The sequence below is a fragment of the Tasmannia lanceolata genome, unplaced genomic scaffold, assembly GCF_043159265.1.
Source record: "Tasmannia lanceolata isolate RefF3 unplaced genomic scaffold, GAP_Taslan_0.1 ptg000011l, whole genome shotgun sequence".
Classification (NCBI taxonomy): Eukaryota; Viridiplantae; Streptophyta; class Magnoliopsida; order Canellales; family Winteraceae; genus Tasmannia; species Tasmannia lanceolata.
In genome coordinates, this window is record NW_027518688.1 from 23,150,750 (window position 1) to 23,170,775 (window position 20,026).

Here is a 20,026-nt window from a genome sequence, read left to right on the forward strand (position 1 = left end):
CGGCGTGGGCAATGGGCTATAGGGCGCATAGTGGCGCTTTAGTGGCGCTTTTTACACTCTCTTCTACACTCCTACAAAAATCCCCAAGTATTTCTACATACTGTTTTTCTTTTGTTTACTGTTCTAGATACTGTTTTTCTGCAGAAACAGAATCTAGAGATTTCTCTAAGGCTTGAAATTTCGGAAGGGCATTTCGGGTTTGATTCCGCTAGTGCTACGCGTCATCAAACATTAGTAGGGCTTCCCTACTAGGCTTCATTGTATCTTGGAGGCAATTCGCGGATCCCCTTTGCACACTACTAGTGGGGCGAATCTTGTCTTAAGGAAAGTGATATCACGCCTTGAAGCAACAAGTTTCTGTTTTCTATCATCAACAGTACCCTCAACAAATTTTCCAACAGTAGTTTCCTATTTAGAAAAGGAGTTTAGATAAAGTTAGAAGGAACTTAGAGTTTGAGTTAGTTTCTACTTGTTTTTGTTTATAAATAGTGGTGAATAAAACATGAACGGCAGAGAAGAGAAAGACGTCAGTTGTTAAGATTATACCAATCAAGCAACATATATATATATATATATATATATATATATATATATATATATATATATATATATAAAGGAAAGTGAAGCTACACCACCGGTGTAACTAACTTAGCTACACCGCCGGCTTAAAATACAATGGGCCCACATTATTTTGGTGATCCAAACCATTCATTTGATTGGCCCTCACAGAGATAGGGTGTCCACCAAAAATCAGCTCCATAGGATCATCCCAACCCTTCAAACTGTGGAGGCAAAAATGGACAAATTTGTGAAGGTTTTTACACGTTCATTTTTGCCTCCACAAATCGTAGGGTTGGGATGATCCTATGGAGCTGATTTTTGGTGGACACCCTATCTATGTGAGGGCCAATCAAATGAATTCTTTGGATCACCAAAACAATGTGGGCCCATTGTATTTTAAGCCGGCGGTGTAGCTAAGTTAGCTACACCGGCGGTGTAGCTAAGTTAGCTACACCGGCGGTGTAGCTTCACATTCCTCATATATATATATATATATATATATATATATATATATATATATGAGGAATAAGATTGTGCGCTCGACCGCACCAAGCTTAGGTGCGGTCGAGGGCCCAAAACTCATGCGAGCCCACATTGTTAGGATGATCCAAAGCATTTATTTGCAAGGCCCTTACATAGATAGGGTGTGTACAAAAAATCAGCTCCATAGGATCATCCTAACCCATCCAAAAGTGGAGGGCAAAATGGACAGACACCGTTTGCCAATAATTTGCCCATTTTTGCCCTCCACTTTTAGATGGGTTAGGATGATCCAATGGAGCTGATTTTTTGAACACACCCTATCTATGATGGGGCCTTGCAAATGAATGGTTTTGATCACCACAAAAAATGTGGGACCCATGTGTTTGGGCCCTCGACCGCATATTACCTTATAAGCAATCGACCGCACACTCCTTTTCCTATATATATATTTGTTGACTTTTCATATGGGACACATAACACAAAAAAGGCACCGATTTGATCATAGCCGTCCAAAATTGTAAAAAACAAATTGGTGGATAGTCCATATTTGTTTAGAAAAATACTAGTGATTATATGGTTATTATGGGTAAAGACTTTACGGCCATGATTGAGTTTGTGCTACCTGTAATGAATCTAAGCCGTTAAGTGAATCATAATCACTTGATTTTTTGTTGTTGTCTAAAGTAATTAGGGTTAAGGTACGAAGGGTAGTTTGGTCAATTCAGAAATAAGATTATGCAACAAGTAATTCGGCCCAGGAATAGAACCCAAAATAGAAAGTGTGGCACAATTGTAATTAAAGAGAAACACACCGCCTCAAATAAATGACGTGAGCAAACACAAGACGCAGTTCTTCGGATTTTCTCTTCCTATAAAAACCTTCACTCACTTCTCAAATTTCTACTCATAATCACAATCTCGTTGGACCATAATCGTTCCTAATTTGGTTTCTGCAAGTTGCCCATCTCTGCGATTGTTCTCTTTCTTTTCTTGGTTTTTTCTCAGAGGGGTCCTTCTGGTACTTGTTTTGGAGACCTGTTTCAAAAAACAAAAACAGCTTTCTTTTTATTGAGTTCTAAAATATGGAAGAGTGTAGTCTATATGATTATGAAATGGTTCCTAGTAATCCATGGACATCCCAAAATAGGCGACGTCGTCAAGGTATACTAAACTTTCTCTCTGGGATTTATTTTAATTTCTTTGTTTTGTTCACTTGTAGAGTACATCCCAAAGTAGTTGAGGAATTTCTTTTAATTTTATTTGTACGTTTTTCTTATACAGTGATGTGTGTTTTTCTTATAGGGTTTGCATGGATTCTAGAAACGTCTCTCTCTCTCTCTCTCTGTTTTTTTTTATCATTATGTTTTGAATTAAAAAGTTGTGTTGTTGCTTGATAGATAATTTTGGTGTTGATGTTGGTAGGGAAATAGAAGTGGGTTTGTGATTGGATTGAGGTTTTTTTATTTGGGCCATTAAAAAAATAGATATGTTATCTGTTGAGGAATTACTTATTGTATATGGGTTTTTAGGATTGATGATGAATTATTCATTGGTTTTAATTTTCATATATATTTTTTAATTTATACCAATGTTTAAGCTTGAGTCGACCTTCTTCTGCCTTGGGTGAGTTCTTGAGCACCTTATAGTTCTTAGATATTGATCTTTAGTATTGTTTCAACTTTCTGCCTATAGGATTTGGGATGTGAGGTTAGGGTTGTCTATTATATCTTCTGTAATTTAATTTTGAACTGCAGAGCTCTATTTTTATGCTAGTACTATCTCTTGTTTATGGAATTGGCTTATTAGATGTTGAGGATTTATTGGTAGACTGAAGTACTTATATTATATTTCTTGAATTGTGGTGGTGTAAAATTTGGCTGTTTGTTTCACTTCGCACTAAACAGAATGGGCTTTTGTAGCAGTGCAGTTTTGTTTTGTAGGTCTGTCTTTCTTTCTTTTTTTCTTATTACAAAGAGTTCTTATTTCGTTTTGTGCTTTCAGGATCCTGGCGACCCACAGTACCTTCATGGGAGAAGAAATTCTGCTTTTCTACATGCGCAATTTCATGGAAACAACTCTGTGACACTAAGAAGCTGATGTCCTTCTACAAAAACATTGCTCAGTGGGATGATTCATCTGGCGAAGAGGCATTTCAGAATGCGAAAGCCCGGTTTTGGGCAGAGACTAATGGCTTCTCCTTTGATATCCCTCTGCCCGATCCAGATATTTATACTGATGAAATTGACTGGAATTCTGACATTGATCCCGAGCTGCCATTGGATTTGGATAAAAAACCTCCAGCTCCTATTGATGAAGAGAAGGATGAGAAACTTGGTTGGGATTCTTTCAACTACCCAATCCCATGCACTGGATGGGGTGATGATGAAGACCCAGTTAATGAGCCCTCTAACTGCCCAATCCCATTCATTGGATGGGGTGATGATGAAGACCCAGTTGATAATTCTCCGGCCGAGCCCGCTAACTGCCCAATCCCATGCACTGGATGGGTTGATGCTGAAGACCCAGTTCATGATTCTCCACCCGAGCCCACTTGGGGAAATTTTGATCAAAATGTTGATAATAACAATGAGAGAAGAGATGTGGAGCAGAATTCATGGGAAAACGATGGAGTTAAAGGTCAAGGAAATTGTGATGGAAATGCTGATAGTGATACACGGGATTGGTGTGGTTGTGAAAGTAGAGCTAGGGAGAATAATTCATGGGAAAATAATGGGGGTAATTCATGCGGTTGGGGACATTGTGATAGTGATATTAACAAGCTGCCTTATTTGGAATCCCAAAAAAATAATGTGATTTTGGAAACAAATAATGGGAACTGTTGGAGGAGAGAAGGTGGCGCTCGAAATTCTTTAGGGTATAAAACTTCAAGGTTTCAAGGTGACAAGCATCAGTTGAATAATGGTTGGAGGAATTACAGAGGATGGAAAGGAGAGAATTTCCTTGTGGGCTATCGGCGTTCTTCTGGACCTAGGAATCATCATCTCTCTACCAAATCAAAACATTCTTGGTGGGTGAAGAAGCCAATTTTTTATGCATTCTTTGCATTCCTTTATTATTTTTTCGTTTTTCTTTTGGTTGCTTTAGATGGCATTTTACAAGCTGTATGTTGAAGTGTTGGATGGTTGATGTATCTTCAAATACTTTATTTTTTCGGCATTTAATGATAGAAACCTGTGATTTATACATTTCAAATAATTCAGACTGTTTGATGGGATTTGCTACGGAATTTCGTGGAAAGGCATTTCGCAGGTGACTTTTGCATTAGAGAACAGCCACCTCAGATGAATTAAATGAATAACAAAACCTGCTGAAATGTGAGCCTGTGTGGCACGAAATGCCTTTCCACGAAATTCCCTAGCAAATTCCCTGTTTGATATGTGCAATTATATATGGTCATTTCATCTCTGTGATAGACCCAACCTGATGAAGAGTCTAAGTAACATTAATGCAGGATTTAAATTTTCATGCACTCCTCTGCTTGTGTTAAAGCATCTTGTAATATCACTCTCCTTTCATTTAGAACATCATCAGTTCTCACACCTCATTGTAAGTTCTATAAACTAAATAAAAAGAAAGGGTGGAAGATACCCAAATAGTAAGTTTTGAAAATTTTATTCCTACAAAATGAGTTTCCTCACATCTGGCTAGTTTTTTTCTCCAGATTAAAATTTTCACAAAGTAAAAAAATTTAAAAAAATTGGGACCTACCTATTACTTAAGCATTCTTAATGGGTCGAAAGGATGTGATCAAAATTTCATTGAATTTGGATTTCAGAGTGTAACTGCAGTATTCATTTTGCAGTAGAAGGTCAAAAATCCTTAAAATCTGACTTCTATATAGTATTTTCATTATTGGCACCGGGGTGTGGTGTAGTTATTAAATGTAAATGATGTCTTCACCACTTTTATTCTACGCAGAATTATCTTTCATATGACACCGATTTTATAAATTTTCGACATCATTTGCTGTATATTTTACTAGAGCCATAGGAGACACACATTAGGTCCCACTTCAAATATATACTGAGTCATGGCTGATCATGTTCCAGTCATAATCATCAATCATGCAATATGTAAATATCCCTCTATTTAAGAAGAAAACTGATCAAAACCTCCATAAATCTGATTGTTTAGAGTAAAAGTAGAGGATGCTATTAGACTTAATGATAAAAGACTTGAAATTTTCATTAGAAGCACAAAGCAAGGATCACAAAGGTAAGATTATTTTTTTTTCACATTTTAAATGATGGGCTATTCTGGTCATATGTTTTTGTTATCGTAATTATGTCCTAATGATTTATTTAGTGATGTCTGTGCTCCGGATTAGTGTATGTTGTCGTTGTTGTTTAGAGCTTTAGCTCTGTGTCTTCTCCTGAAAACATCCTGTCTGAATCTCTTAGTCTCACCTTGTATCTCCATGAACGGAATTGTCTCGATGCCCTCCTTTTCTCTCTCCAACAGTCTTTGCCTATAATGTTATCATAACACTATTAGTGACAAATCATAAGCATTACTCCATGAAAAAAAACTGAAACAATTGTGCATTCAAAAGTTAAAGATTAATATTTTCACTTAATTTACATGTTGTCCTACTTCTACAATAAAATGATGAGAACATAACGATTTTCATGTGTAAAAGCAAGTAATATTTTAGGATGGAATCCAGAGTGTTGTTGATTTAGAGATGATATCTCCTATAAAGACCATTTATAGACATGATCCATACTCAACCTCTACTAATTCCACATAAAAAAGCTACCAACCTGAATTGATGAGCCATATGGATAAATTACCTTCATTTTCTTGGAAGGGTCAACAAAAAAAAACTATAAGAACATCCTACAGATTTTTATTCTTATCCGAGACTTGATGCTTATAATAATGAAGCAAATTGGCCGTAGATTTGAAGTGACTAGGTGATTTATATAATATAAGGGGATGTGATTCCTGTGTAGTGCTCTGTTGGTCATTGCTATAGCTATTGCATACCTTCGTATCCTTTTGTTTCTCTTGTTTAATGTAAGTGCTGATAAAGAATAACAAACTAAAATAATGTCATCTCCGAAATACACACAACTAGTTAATCATGGAGAAACAACTACAAAATAGAGCTGACTCAAATGTGGGCTTAATATCACCAGGTAGCGATGTCTACAATAAAAAAAGAAATCATATGTACTTGTTTAAAAAATATCAGTTTCCCTAAGGTTAACAAAATAGCATGCATCCATATAACGTGATAAACCTTAAAACTTCAAAGTATCAATTGGGGTCGAACCCACATATAGGATCGATGGCAGAAACTGGACGCAAGGATCATGGACATAAACAATGATAAATCTTGATGTCAGGTGGTAGATATGAAGATTTCTATCACTATGTTATTCATGCCCAAGATAGCATCACCACATCAACAGACTCCATCCATCTTAATGAAGCGAAGCCTCCTCAAATAAACCAATCCCCAAAATCATGACCATCCAAATGGTGGAGAGAAATCTACATGGCTGCATAAACACTCTAATTATGGATTAAATGCCTTCGGGAAAACTAATAATCAAAGACTCTAATGATTCAATACATATAGTCTACATCTATCCCTAACACCAAACCCAGCTTCCTTTTCACTAACACAATCAAGAACTAGCCTAGTTGCAATTCAGTGGCCATGCATGAAAAACTGAGCTCACATTATATCCATGAGGCAAAAGCTAGATCCAATGAAACCAGGGAAAGAATCTACTCATACATCATGGCAATGAGTAGGCTGAAATGATTAGAAGACTAGCTAGAAGCCATACAAATCATTGCTTCTGATCAGTGTTTTTCTTTTCACTAAGCAAGAATTTATTACAAAGAAGGCCGAGATAAAACAGAGGTGCAAGAAGTCAGAGGCCTAACAGCTTTCAATCAATGTGCAAAACCACTTACATTGACTTGGAAGTTGGAACATGGCCAAGTCAAATTGGCTCGGCAGGGCTCCTAACACTTATTTGAGACTCCCTAATTCTATGTAGTCCCTTGGCTAGAAAATCAGCAAGTATTTCATTGTCATAGCAAAGTGAACTCAGTAATGGATTTGAATAATAATAGAATAACGAAATTCGAAGGCATCTAATAACATGACCGAGAATACAATATTCATCTTGACCACCTCATGATGAGAACTGAACAAATCATCTCTCAAACATGAATTCAACTCTGATAGACGAAATGTTTTTACATCCTCTTTTAAATGCTATAATAGAAGTGAAACCATCGCCAACTCAACTCAACTCAATTCAACAAACCCTTTGTCCCAAACTAGTTGGGGTCAGCTAAGTGAAACCATCGCCATTCAAAAAAAAAAAAAGTTAATTCATTAAGATGATGTTGCGATTTTCCTTGTAATTATTGTGGATTAAAGTCTGATGCAACCACATCTCTTGACACCGAAAGTCTTATTCCAAAAAGAAAGCAGAAAATGATTCTTAGGAAACTTTACTAGTTGAAAGATTATCTTTGATAATTAGCTTAATTTTTTCGCAAATAAAACTCTTGTTTATAAAGTCTAGAATGTCTATTAGAAAACCTACTAGAGTTTAAAGCAGGTATCTTTCTATATGTCTGCATTAGTTTTAGAATATTGCGAGGATGAGAATTCTTATTATAAAAGATGTATGAGACATTTTGAGGGGGGGGACTTTTTTTTATAAATGAATTGGAATTCTCTAGTTTGAGTTTTGGCTCAAGTTTTCTTCTTCTCTTCATACATTACAGTTTTGCAAAACCATAAACTAGTTGGTTGAGGGTATTTTAGGTTCTTCCTTCTTCCGCTCCACTAAAGTTTTACTGTTACCTAATCTTCAAAATTAAATCATAGGTACTGAATTTCATGCCAAATTCAAATATTTACTGCAATCCTATGCATGCTTCCTACTGTTTCATAGGTTGTGTTCGGACCCGGGTAGAACTCACCCTTAAAAGCTAGCTGTTAAGGGGAGGGTGTCCAAGCCCTTATAAGCTCATCCACACAACTTAACTTATCCGACGTGGGGTCTTTTTGCTTTTGCGTTGAACCCCCAACAATCTCCCCCTTCACATGGAAGCAAGATGGATAATCTCGCCACGCCACACGACAGCAACGTGAGAATCTCGAGATCTTCTCCGAGGGAATTTCACTGTCCTCGAAGGTACACCAGGGTTACCGAGATTTTCCTCGAGCGATTATTTCCATCCTTGGGGTTGCCATGCCCCGGCTCTGATACCACTTGTTGAGAAAATCTGCTGGGCAAATCCAATCCAATCTTACACAAATTAACAGAAGGATAAAAGTAGATACAAACCACTAATCATCTCTCAAACATGAATTCAACTCTGATTGAAAAAATGTTTTTTCACATCCTCTTATAAATGCTATAATAGAAGTTAAACCATCTCCGTTTTAAAAAAAGAAGTTAAACCATCAAGATGATGTTGAGATTTTCCTAATAATCATTCTGTATTAAAGTCTTGCTGTTAATTAATCTTCAAAATTAAATCATAGGTTCTGAATGTCATGCAAAATTCAAGTGATGACTGCAATGCCCTGCATGCTTCCTATTGTTTCATAGGTTGCAACATATTCAATTCATTACAAAAGAAAATGAAGACAAAAAAAGGGGAAATCATCACTTTCTCATTTAATTGATAAAAAATAGAAAAGGTGAAAATGCAAGAAAAGAAAAAAGCAATACCTCGAAATAGTGAGTATGGAAGGAATTGGGGCTGAAATGGTAGAAACTTCAATGTCAAATGCAAGCATGCAGAGCCATAAACCAATCATCTTCCCTTCAAAGAGCTCTCTATACTTAGGAAATTTAATAAGAGGATGGGCTACCATTTCCACATAAGAACTCGGAGAAAACATAAATTCTCTCTCCACAATTTTTTCCTTTCCATCTTCTAATCGGTAGACATGTATACTCCTGATCAGCTCTGCAGAAAGAAGAGAGAATCAGTTAAGAGTATTAAAAAAAACCCAGAAATGAAAATTTAAAATTTTGAGCAGAAAATTGATTAGAGAAAAAACCCAGATAAGAAAGATTAAAATTTCAAACAGAATGTCAATATGAAAATAAATGCAGATGGGAAAGTGAATATTTCAGCATGCAGAGGAGAAAGAAGAAAAGTTTTAGGCTCTGTTTCATATCAACATATTTTTTTTACTTTGTTACCTTCATTGAGGATGTTTTTGAAGACAGCAAGAGCAGTGAGAAGAGGGGGTTTAGAGGAATCCATGAAGAAAACATGATTCTGTCAAAGGAAGTGAAGAGAAGAAATGGGGGGAAGGTGAGAAGTAGCCCATCAGAGGTTCTTTTTATACACAATTCATATGTATATATAATTCTTTTCTTTTCTTTTCTTTTGCTTTTTATTATTTGGGTTGCATGATTAAAAAAAGAAAAATACCAAAAAAACCCACCCACTGAGAGGAAAATTTTCTCTTGTATCATTTGGGTTTCATGATTAAAAGTGAAGAATACCAAACAAACCACCCACTTAGATGAAAATCTCTACAATGACCCAGGCTAATTTCTGTCAAAATCATGGGAGAAATATTATATGCATTCCCTTGTTTTAATAATGACCCTCCTTTCTTTATTTACACTTTCTAATTAGGGAATTGCTAGCGTCCATCACAAAAGGCATTTCGCGGTTGGTCTGAATGGAGACAAAAGCTGTTATCTTATTCATGAGTTAACTGGTGTGACATGAGACAGATCAGCTGTGAAATGCCTTCTGCGATGGACCCTAGCAAATCCCTTCTAATTATTATTTGGGTAAAGGCTATTACAATTCCCCACAGGCTATCAGCAATCCTTACCTGAACAAGGGTATCTATTATTTGTCACTACTCAGTTCTTCCAAAGGGTAGTTTGGACATTCTCAAAATTGGTCTCATTCATATAATTTTCATGAATAGGGGATATCCTTGTTTTATGCTTTGTAAGAGAAGGGTATTTTTGGAAACATATCTAATGATTAGAAAGCAGAGGTCGTTTGTGAAATTTTTGTTTTGTATAAAGAATTCCAGGTTTCTGGTTTTGTCAGGTTGATTCTTTCGCATATAAGCTGACCACCCCGTTGGCCAACTTTGGAGTTTTACGCCAGGAGGAATTGACAAAAATATTCTCATCCTTTATGAAAATAACAAAATTACCATAGATTGATCCTAACCCTCTGATCTGAAAGTTAGAGGGTTGATCCTAACCCTCTATAGATCGGAGGATTAGGATCAACCTATGGAAATAAGTTTTGGGACACAACCTATTTAGACTGTGGCCCATCTAATGGACGGTTTGGATCATCCTATGGAGCGGGCCATACCGCACTTTTAATAAAGTGAGGAGTGCCCTCATCAAAATACAGTAGTGCTGATAACATTTCCCAAAAAATTGTTAGAGAAGTGAGGACACGAGTTATCCATGAAGAGAAATCTTCTGAAAGTTTCTTGAGAACGGTATTTGTCTTATAGTTGCATGTTAAAGAACTGGTTTCAGACTGACTTAGTAATTATGAACCACTATTGCTTTCGTCTTTTACCCAACCTATTTGAGAAATCATCTCTCGTTTTCTGTTTTTCTGAAAACCCAGATTCATAAACCTGACTCTATACAAAGAGGTAGTCTAAACTGGAGGGCATATTTATGTAGGGGTGTCAATGAATCCAGACGGTCCGATGGATCGTCCGAATCCAAATGTTGATGAATGGGATCTAAACATATGAATAGGATCCATGGGCATATTTCAGATCATCAAATCTGTGATCTGGAAAATTTTGGATTATGTATGGGCACGCCACAGATGTACATTGGATAGTCACGATCTGACTTGGTTTACAAAAATACCCTTCAAATTTTGTTAATGCTAACCGTTCTATGAAGGGTATTTTGGTCAAAACCTCTCTTATCACTTAATGAATCGGATGGGAATGCTATTTCAATCTCATACTTTCACGAAGGAAAAGAGAGAGGGGTTTTGTTCTTCATGCATCATATTCTTTGATAATAGTTATACATTATATTTGTGTATGTAACTTTGATTAGTTTTATTGTTTATAAGCATTATTATATACCTAGATTAAACATAGATAAATTTTTAATTTAGTTGAAGAAAATGCGTAGAGACACACTAATAGTGGAGTGCCATTCTATCCCCTTTTTTTAAAAAATTAATTGTTTACTTCGCTTAGTGGGACATAATAGGACACTCTGATGGACTGTCCGAGTTAAAATGGATCGTGATCATGACGTGGAAAGTAGGATTCGAAGAACAATCCGACTCCGACCTGACCGATAAGGAATTTGAATGACCGATAAGGAATTTGAATGCATCGTGACTGTGACATAGGTGGATCCGACCCGAAGTGGATCCGTTGACACCCCTAGTTTTAAGGGGGCTGGGCCCAATTGAGTTGGGCCTATTAAGGAGTTTGGCCCAACTCAACAGGGGCAACTGCCCCCTTATTACATGTAGCTCCGCCCCTGCTTTCACCTTATTTATGCAAGGGCGCCCTTCAATTTAGACTTTCTCCTATACAAAATATAGTTTCTTGGGTCGGGTCGGTCGGGTTTTTAATTTTTAGTTCATGATAGTGACTAATTTCAAAGATTGTCGAAAACGGAAATTTTTTCACACCAAAAATCTTTGAATTTAAGTGATCAAGTGCATACATTTAGGCCCATTTGTTTTAGACCGTGACAACAGATTGTGGAGCTCAAACCGTTTGGCACTATCTAAAATGAACGGGCCTTAAGAAGAAAACTACTTTTTCACATCATTAAAATCAGTTATATCAGTATACTCAAAATTAACTTGTCATCCTGAAAGTCGCAGCCAAGGTTTTAAATTTCGATTTCGGAATGCATTTCTGTCCTCGCCGAAACCGAATTCGAAATTTCAGGCAAAATTAGACGGAACCAATAAATTGATATTTTATCTCGTCTTCAAAATTTCCCCTCAGGAGGATATTAAATAGGGATTTTTGCTGATTAGTCCCTACATGGCAATTTATTTATCTATGAAGAAAAGATAACTCACCATTTTAGAGGGATTTTCAATTTATTTAATTCTTAAAATGATTTTTTGTTGAAGGTTTTTTTGACGAGAATATTGGAAGAGATAATTAAATGGGTTGGGGGTAACTTTGCCATTTTAAAATATTAAAGGAGAAAATTGAAGTTCGTGAATTTTAGGGACCTTTTAGCAAATATATTCTAAAAGTAGGACGCTAATATCCTTTTTTTAGGGACTAATAAGCAATTATTTTGCCATGTAGGGACTAATCAGCAAAAATCCCTATTAAATAATGTTAAAATTCCAGTTTTTTTGTAATTCCCTTAAATTTTGGAAAATTTCAGTTGAAATTTTGTAAGTTTTTGGGTTTACTAGATTTCGGTTTTGTTCTCCACTGAACCCAAAATTTCAGATTCCAGTCGAAATTGGTTAGTATTCCAGAAGGGCTCTCCCATTGGCTGCACGTCACTCTAAGGCCCTGATCGTTTAAGAATATGAGAAACGATTGTGAGTACCAAACGTACTATTAGATAAAAAATTATACATGAAAATTATACATAAAAAATTACCGGGCATTGACTGAATCAAGGTCTCGTTTCTCCTGGGAACCATGTTAATCATTCGCGAAGGTGTGAATGCTTCTGAACTGAAGTTCCCAACTGCCCCAGCTGGTCTGAATAGCTTCCCAACTTGCGATGAGACATTAGACTCAAACCCACTGTTAAGCCCATTAACAGTAGAGTGAATTTCAGGGTTCTGAATCTTCTGATTAAGCTGAAAGTGAGGCTTAGGTCTGATCCCACTTTCATAATTTGTTCCTCTGATGGTTTCATAGCCCTCTGTAGTATCAGTTCTGCTATCAAGTGCAGATGTGGCAATAGATGGAGTCGTCCTGAAAGAACCTTCCAAGGATGAGTTCTTTGAGGGTTCCTGGGTCTCTGATAATATATCACCTTTTGACTCTAATGCGCGAGGAATTGTAGTAGATGAAGAAATTCTGGGCTGAGAGAAGGATTGTGAAAGCGGCGGTGGAGGTGGCGGTCGTGGTGGAGAGGATGATGCCAGCGGCGGTTGTAGTCGTGGTGCTTCATTTTCTCCCACCCAACCAGGACCAAACTTCAGTCCTTTAGATAACGCTATCTCAATCTTCCCGGAGGCGATTTTCCAAGCAACTGGTCCAAGCGTTGCAGCAAATCGAACCAGGCTCCTTGCATATGAAGCCCGACCGATTCAGACAGCAACTCATAAGCTAAATACTCATAACCGTTAAAAAGAACTAAAAATCATTAGAAGGTATCCTAGATGCTAAGTAATTTTCACTCAAGTACTCACAGATATCAGTTGCTTCTCTCTATCGAAGGTGGTTAATATTGTTGTCTCACGGGCAGAGATCGGCTGATTGGGTTGCTTGTAAGCACTGCGGCGATTTTCATCAAACACTAACTGTTTTCTCTCAATGTTGGACAGACCCTTCAACACAGATCCTGCAAACAACGAAAAATGCCAGAAAACAATTACCAATTTGGCAGACATAAGTTGAATGTCGACAAGCGAGAAAGGGAAAAGAATAACAGGGGAACAAATCAATCGAATGAAGCAAATGGAATCAGATCACAAACCTGGGAAATCATCATTTCTATCAGATTTATGCTCCGCTAACCAGCCAAAAGTCTCACCATTGTGGGCTCCGTGGGAATTCCTTGTGGGCATATCGGTAATCCCAGCGTGATCATGTGCTTTTCTTAATTGATCATGAGTTGGGTCTTCAGGAGTAGCAAGGGTGGTATCTGATGAAAAGTCAGAACCAGCGCGCTCAAGAGGAGGCTTGCCCACCGGTCGTTTGATGGAACTCTTGCCCGGTGGCCTACCTCTCCGTACAGATTTCAATTCTGGTTCGTTATCTTCACTATCCTGCCTTAAATTTTCAAAATCCTTTCTTGCCAGCTCATGTATTGACCGTGCCTGGAAAAAGTTAAATAAGTGTTTTAAGTGACCGTAACTTGCTTGCTAGAGGACCCACGAGTGGATATGGTTTGAAAATGGAAAAAAATGCAATGAGTCTGAAATCAATGATACCTGTTGAAAGTAGATGGTAACTGGTGCATTATATTGCATTGCATTTGAACATATCAAGAAGACATCTTCCTGCATATTTATAAAGAGGAGTTAATTAATCAACTAATGTCAAACCATCTCATTTCCAAGATTTTATGCAAATGACAGCTTGATTCTCAACTTTCATTGCATTCCAAAAACGAAAATGATTTCATTATATTTATGCCAACATGGAAAATAGATGCTTCTAACATTCTCTATAGTTACATCAGTCAAGGAAGTCGACTAAAAGAAACAACAATTTCTGAAAAATATATATCAACTTACATGCTATGCATTTACTGCATTTAACAGGAAACAAGATTCATCCATAAGTTATCCGAGCTTAACCAAGAATCAGTCTCTAAGGGTCTGTTTGGTCGTACAATTTCTGGGCTTTACAAGGCGTTTTGACCTGTTTCAGGGTGCCACGTCATCCACTAGTGGTGTTTGGTTGCATGTTTTGATTCAAAGTACTAGAAGACTACTTGCCTTTTCTCCCCTGTCTCTCTCCCTTGTCTGCCCATGTAGCATAACTTTTGTTCCCCACCAAAGTACTTGAAAAAAAGGTGGTGTTTCACAGCATAGAGAAGATCATATCCAAAAGGTATGAGAGAAATCAAAGTGGCCACGGTGCATTTACTTTAACTTCGTCCTCCAAAGAATTCCACAAACACCTCCATAATGTCCACCTTGATGGTGCCCCAAAAGGCCAAAACATTGGGAAGACATGATCCCCCGAAGAGCAAAGCCGACAGACTCAAAGAAGAAATAGAAACAACATGCTCCCCATAACCATCAAGGAGTGATCCAGTTTCCATGCCTCCTAGACCTCACGATACCATGAAAGTATGCAGCGTTTTTTAATCCCCACCACGAAGGCATCTTGATCAGGATCTTTGCCTCCACTTGAACTCTTCCAGCAACAAAATCATACTGTAATCCTCCTTAATCTTGTCTCTTTCCAGAACTTCCTCTGTAGACATAGGATGATCCTGATCTCTATCATCCAAGCGACTCGAGACACTGAGTAAAAAGTCTTTCCTCAGCCCCGCCGATCCCAAATCTTCCTTCACCCATAACTTCAGCATAGATTTGATGAACCTAAGCTTCTGCTCGAAATACGGTTACACACCAATCTCTCGCTAATAATTGAGTAAAGTTAGAATATCCTCTGATACACCACTGTAATTTCCATCTCGCACAAATATCATCCAACTCCAACCAAAAATCTCTACGACGAGCCACACAGTGGGGCCATAAACAGCAGAAGAAACCCACTGGAAATCATCATTCCAATTCCTAGTAACCGAAAAGGTGCCTATAACCTCCTCTACCAAGTCAAATCTAGCTCCATTCCAAGCAACCAAGATGCATCAGTAGTCCTGATAGAATCGCGAGATGCCATTATGAAAACCAGCCCTGATAGAATCGCAAGAAGCCATCATGAAAACCAACTCCCTAGGCACCGCTAGGGGTGTCAATGGATCTGCTTAGGATCGGAACCGGCCGCACTGCCATGGGTGTCAATGGATACACTTTCGGAACTTAGAATATGGATCCAATGGACACAGGCGAATCCAACTTGTGGGCCCAAATCCTGTCCATTGATGTTCAGATCCTTTGGATTCATTGCATCGTCTGGCTCCATTGACACCCCTAGGCACCACAACAATTAAAAACTAATCTTCGTTCCTTGAATGGAAAAAAAATCGAAGGTCTATGCCGCATCACTACTACTTTGATATGGGTATTGTTTACAGAGAACCCAAGACCTCGAATGTTACAAATCATCATCTTCATGTGGAAACAGATAAAGCAAGATAAGTCCCATTCAATCCCTCACACAAGAGATCCTAGCTTGACCTTCAGCTGACCTATTCCGGTTAATAGATCTGTAGTAGTTAATGTCTAATTCTTTTTTTTGAAAATTGGCAAAATATATTCATACTAGCAAAATTACAATGGGGACCAGTAGTCCCACTAGTTCATGTCTAATTCTAGTCCCGTAATCTCTTGATATCTGTGAATAACACTCCATTCCCTACTATAGCACCATGGGGGGGCAGATCTTTTGTTTCATAGTTCCACTTCCATGGAGAAAAACTCATCTTAGGAAGGTTAAAGAAACATGGCAGCGTAGAATAAAAAATTATTGTTCCAACATCAATTTTCTCAAAACCTGTTATTAATTCGAGTAGCATAATGACACTCCACTAGAAACAAATAAAACTCATGCTCAGGGACAAGGTTCCTTTCCAATTCCCAAAAAATAATAATAATTTGTGCAGGAAGAACCTGTTTTTACTTATACTTCAATACAATTATTTATTAATCCATAATCAAACCAAAAATATTACCCAATGACAAACTACAAAATATGAGATTCACAAGCCAAATGACTGCAGTGGTAAAAGCATTGACTAACCTCAAATTGCTCCAAGTTGGCATAGGTTCCACCAGTTAGCTTCTTCCTCACTGTGCTAAAATCCATTGGATGCTCAATGACTTCATAGTAATCTGGGAGCTGTACAACAAACAGGCGAAATTCAGCTTCTGATGAAAAATGCACTTCTCCATTTGCAGTTGCAATCATATTTCAAAACTTTCATATAAAATTAAAAAGAAAAGAAGAAGAAGAAGAAGAAATGCATGAATGTTAGAAATGAATGTGTAACTTAAAAAACAAACCTCTTTCGAATCTACTGGCTCAGTGAACACACCACAAGTATCTTTCCTATGATACATTAAAAACTCACATCAAACCCAAGACCCCAATTACATTTAGGAGTGGACAAATCAAAAGAATATGTAATGTAATAAACTGCCAAAGAATCTAAAACCCATACTTTTGAAGCCTGTCAAGGATAAATACAAGCAAATTTTTGTCAGGTAAAGGAGTCGTAAGGCCAGAATTTGACGGAATCCCTGCTAACAAATAACAGAAAAAATCAAATACATAGGTACATAAATGTCCTTAAAGAATTTTAAGCAATAAAAATACTCGAAACAAACCTCGCGGATGATCAGTGGCTTTTGTAGCTGAATTGTAGAAGGACATCAGCTTCTTAGTGTCTCAGAGATGGGTTTCAAAATCAACTTGCAGAAACCAAATTAGGAACGATTATGGTCCAACGAGATTGTGATTATGAGTAGAAATTTGAGAAGTGAGCACCTTATAGTTCTTAGATATTGATCTTTAGTATTGTTTCAACTTTCTGCCTATAAGATTTGGGATGTGAGGTTAGGGTTGTCTATTATATCTTCTGTAATTTAATTTTGAACTGCAGAGCTCTATTTTTATGTTAGTACTATCTCTTGTTTATGGAATTGGCTTATTAGATGTTGAGGATTTATTGGTAGACTGAAGTACTTATATTGTATTTCTTGAATTGTGGTGGTGTAAAATTTGGCTGTTTGTTTATCACTTCGCACTAAACAGAATGGGCTTTTGTCGCAGTGCAGTTTTGTTTTGTACGTCTGTCTTTCTTTCTTTTTTTCTTATTACAAAGAGTTCTTATTTCGTTTTGTGCTTTCAGGATCCTGGCGACCCACAGTACCTTCATGGGAGAAGAAATTCTGCTTTTCTACATGCGCAATTTCATGGAAACAACTCTGTGACACTAAGAAGCTGATGTCCTTCTACAAAAACATTGCTCAGTGGGATGATTCATCTGGCGAAGAGGCATTTCAGAATGAGAAAGCCCGGTTTTGGGCAGAGATTAATGGCTTCCCCTTTGATATCCCTCTGCCCGATCCAGATATTTATACTGATGAAATTGACTGGAATTCCGACATTGATCCCGAGCTGCCATTGGATTTGGATAAAAAACCTCCAGCTCCTATTGATGAAGAGAAGGATGAGAAACTTGGTTGGGATTCTTTCAACTACCCAATCCCATGCACTGGATGGGGTGATGAAGACCCAGTTAATGAGCCCTCTAACTGCCCAATCCCATTCATTGGATGGGGTGATGATGAAGACCCAGTTGATAATTCTCTGGCCGAGCCCGCTAACTGCCCAATCCCATGCACTGGATGGGTTGATGCTGAAGACCCAGTTCATGATTCTCCACCCGAGCCCACTTGGGGAAATTTTGATCAAAATGTTGATAATAACAATGAGAGCAGAGATGTGGAGCAGAATTCATGGGAAAATGATGGAGTTAAAGGTCAAGGAAATTGTGATGGAAATGCTGATAGTGATACACGGGATTGGTGTGGTTGTGAAAGTAGAGCTAGGGAGAATAATTCATGGGAAAATAATGGGGGTAATTCATGCGGTTGGGGACATTGTGATAGTGATATTAACAAGCTGCCTTATTTGGAATCCCAAAAAAATAATGTGATTTTGGAAACAAATAATGGGAACTGTTGGAGGAGAGAAGGTGGCGCTCGAAATTCTTTAGGGTATAAACTTCAAGGTTTCAAGGTGACAAGCATCAGTTGAATAATGGTTGGAGGAATTACAGAGGATGGAAAGGAGAGAATTTCCTTGTGGGCTCGATGCGTTCTTCTGGACCTAGGAATCATCATCTCTCTACCAAATCAAAACATTCTTGGTGGGTGAAGAAGCCAATTTTTTATGCATTCTTTGCATTCCTTTATTATTTTTTCGTTTTTCTTTTGGTTGCTTTAGATGGCATTTTACAAGCTGTATGTTGAAGTGTTGGATGGTTGATGTATCTTCAAATACTTTATTTTTTCGGCATTTAATGATAGAAACCTGTGATTTATACATTTCAAAAAAAAAAAAAAAAAACCTGTGATTTATATTAAATTCCGTACTTTTCTATGAAATCTGTTTAGATTCTTTCACTGGTTTCTTGGTTATATGAGATTGTATGAGAGCAATGGTTCTTGAGAAATGAAAATGGAGAAAGATATTTTATATTCTCCTAGCTTTTGTTTTCTGTTCTTCATGAGTTATGATTAACTAGGCTGCGGAATTCGTGGCTTGTATCTGAATTCACATTATCAAGTTCTTAAATTGTTGGTCATGCAGGAGAAACATATGTTATTATTTTTTAAATATCGACTTTACAATGCTTTTCTGTAAAATATTTTTTTCTGAAGCTGAATGACAGTACTGTTCATTTCATCATCTGAACTCTGTTTACTTTTAACCTTTAAATGGAACTAAAACTTACACATTTAAGCATTATCTATCCCTGATTTTTTCCATGATTGTAACTACAGAACCCTTTTTTATGTGTTGTAACTACAGAACCCTGCACATGGTTATTGAGGTGTATATCTTGTCATGCTCCAAAGGCTACCTAGAAAAAAGAGTTTAATTCTGTAGGACACCTGGTAGAGTACAAAAATTTCTTACCAGACTGTCCAGTATAGCTCTGTTGTCAAAATGCCTTTAACTCAAGTGCAAGCTCTTGAAGAACACCATGAACTGCATAGAAAAAAGAGTTTAATTCTGTGGGACACCTAGTTGTTTCATTATCAATTCTAGGGTGGTAGATGAGTTGCATTGAAACCCTTTGGTCATTGCACAGCATCAGCCTCCTCTCTGACTTAAACACCTCAAAATGAGTGTCATAGCCATGCCAGAATCCTGAATTTTAAGTAAAAATTTAAACACCATATGCATGATTTGGCTCTTAGGACGTTACTAGGATTAGGAGCTGGTATGAAATATTTCAATTCATACTCCCAAAGTCCTATATTTAAGAACTGTTATCTGAGACTGGTTTTTTAATGGCTTAGTAAAAACAAAAAAACTTGTCCACACCCATATCACCTTGTTCACTCACATATACTACTGTTACAAACCTTAGCCCCTAAGAAAAAGACGCTTAAAATCTTTCCTTTGATG

The 20,026-nt window shown here is 37.3% G+C and overlaps 3 protein-coding genes across 5 annotated transcripts in view; 1 reads left to right on the forward strand and 2 right to left on the reverse strand.

The window, feature by feature from the left end:
* Positions 1-1,789: 1,789 nt before the first annotated feature.
* LOC143886279 (protein RKD5-like) lies at positions 1,790-9,388 on the reverse strand. Of its 3 annotated transcripts, XM_077390212.1 has the most exons (4): positions 9,261-9,388; positions 8,781-9,021; positions 5,472-5,533; positions 1,790-2,079 (listed from the first exon to the last, which is right to left on the reverse strand). In XM_077390212.1, the coding sequence occupies exons 1-4, from the start codon at positions 9,322-9,324 to the stop codon at positions 1,955-1,957; spliced, it is 492 nt and encodes a 163-aa protein (XP_077246327.1). In that variant the 5' UTR covers positions 9,325-9,388; the 3' UTR covers positions 1,790-1,954. The 3 variants fall into 3 exon arrangements, with proteins under 3 accessions (XP_077246327.1, XP_077246328.1, XP_077246329.1); XM_077390213.1 differs by lacking the exon at positions 1,790-2,079 and having other exon boundaries at positions 5,230-5,533; XM_077390214.1 differs by lacking the exons at positions 1,790-2,079; positions 5,472-5,533 and adding an exon at positions 8,065-8,328.
* Positions 1,963-4,250, forward strand: LOC143886278 (uncharacterized). The gene is made up of 2 exons (XM_077390211.1): positions 1,963-2,205; positions 3,046-4,250. The coding sequence occupies exons 1-2, from the start codon at positions 2,127-2,129 to the stop codon at positions 4,173-4,175; spliced, it is 1,209 nt and encodes a 402-aa protein (XP_077246326.1). The 5' UTR covers positions 1,963-2,126; the 3' UTR covers positions 4,176-4,250.
* Positions 9,389-12,572: 3,184 nt separating the features above from the next.
* Positions 12,573-20,026, reverse strand: part of LOC143886057 (uncharacterized) — a 33,328-nt gene continuing 25,874 nt past the window's right edge. Inside the window, exons 3-8 of the mRNA XM_077390044.1 lie at positions 16,625-16,723; positions 14,179-14,247; positions 13,722-14,064; positions 13,431-13,586; positions 12,672-13,274; positions 12,573-12,580 (exon numbers count right to left, since the gene is read on the reverse strand). Coding sequence (XP_077246159.1) covers positions 12,573-12,580; positions 12,672-13,274; positions 13,431-13,586; positions 13,722-14,064; positions 14,179-14,247; positions 16,625-16,690 — 1,245 coding nt within the window. The 5' untranslated portion in view covers positions 16,691-16,723. The remainder of the gene's footprint in view (positions 12,581-12,671; positions 13,275-13,430; positions 13,587-13,721; positions 14,065-14,178; positions 14,248-16,624; positions 16,724-20,026) is intronic.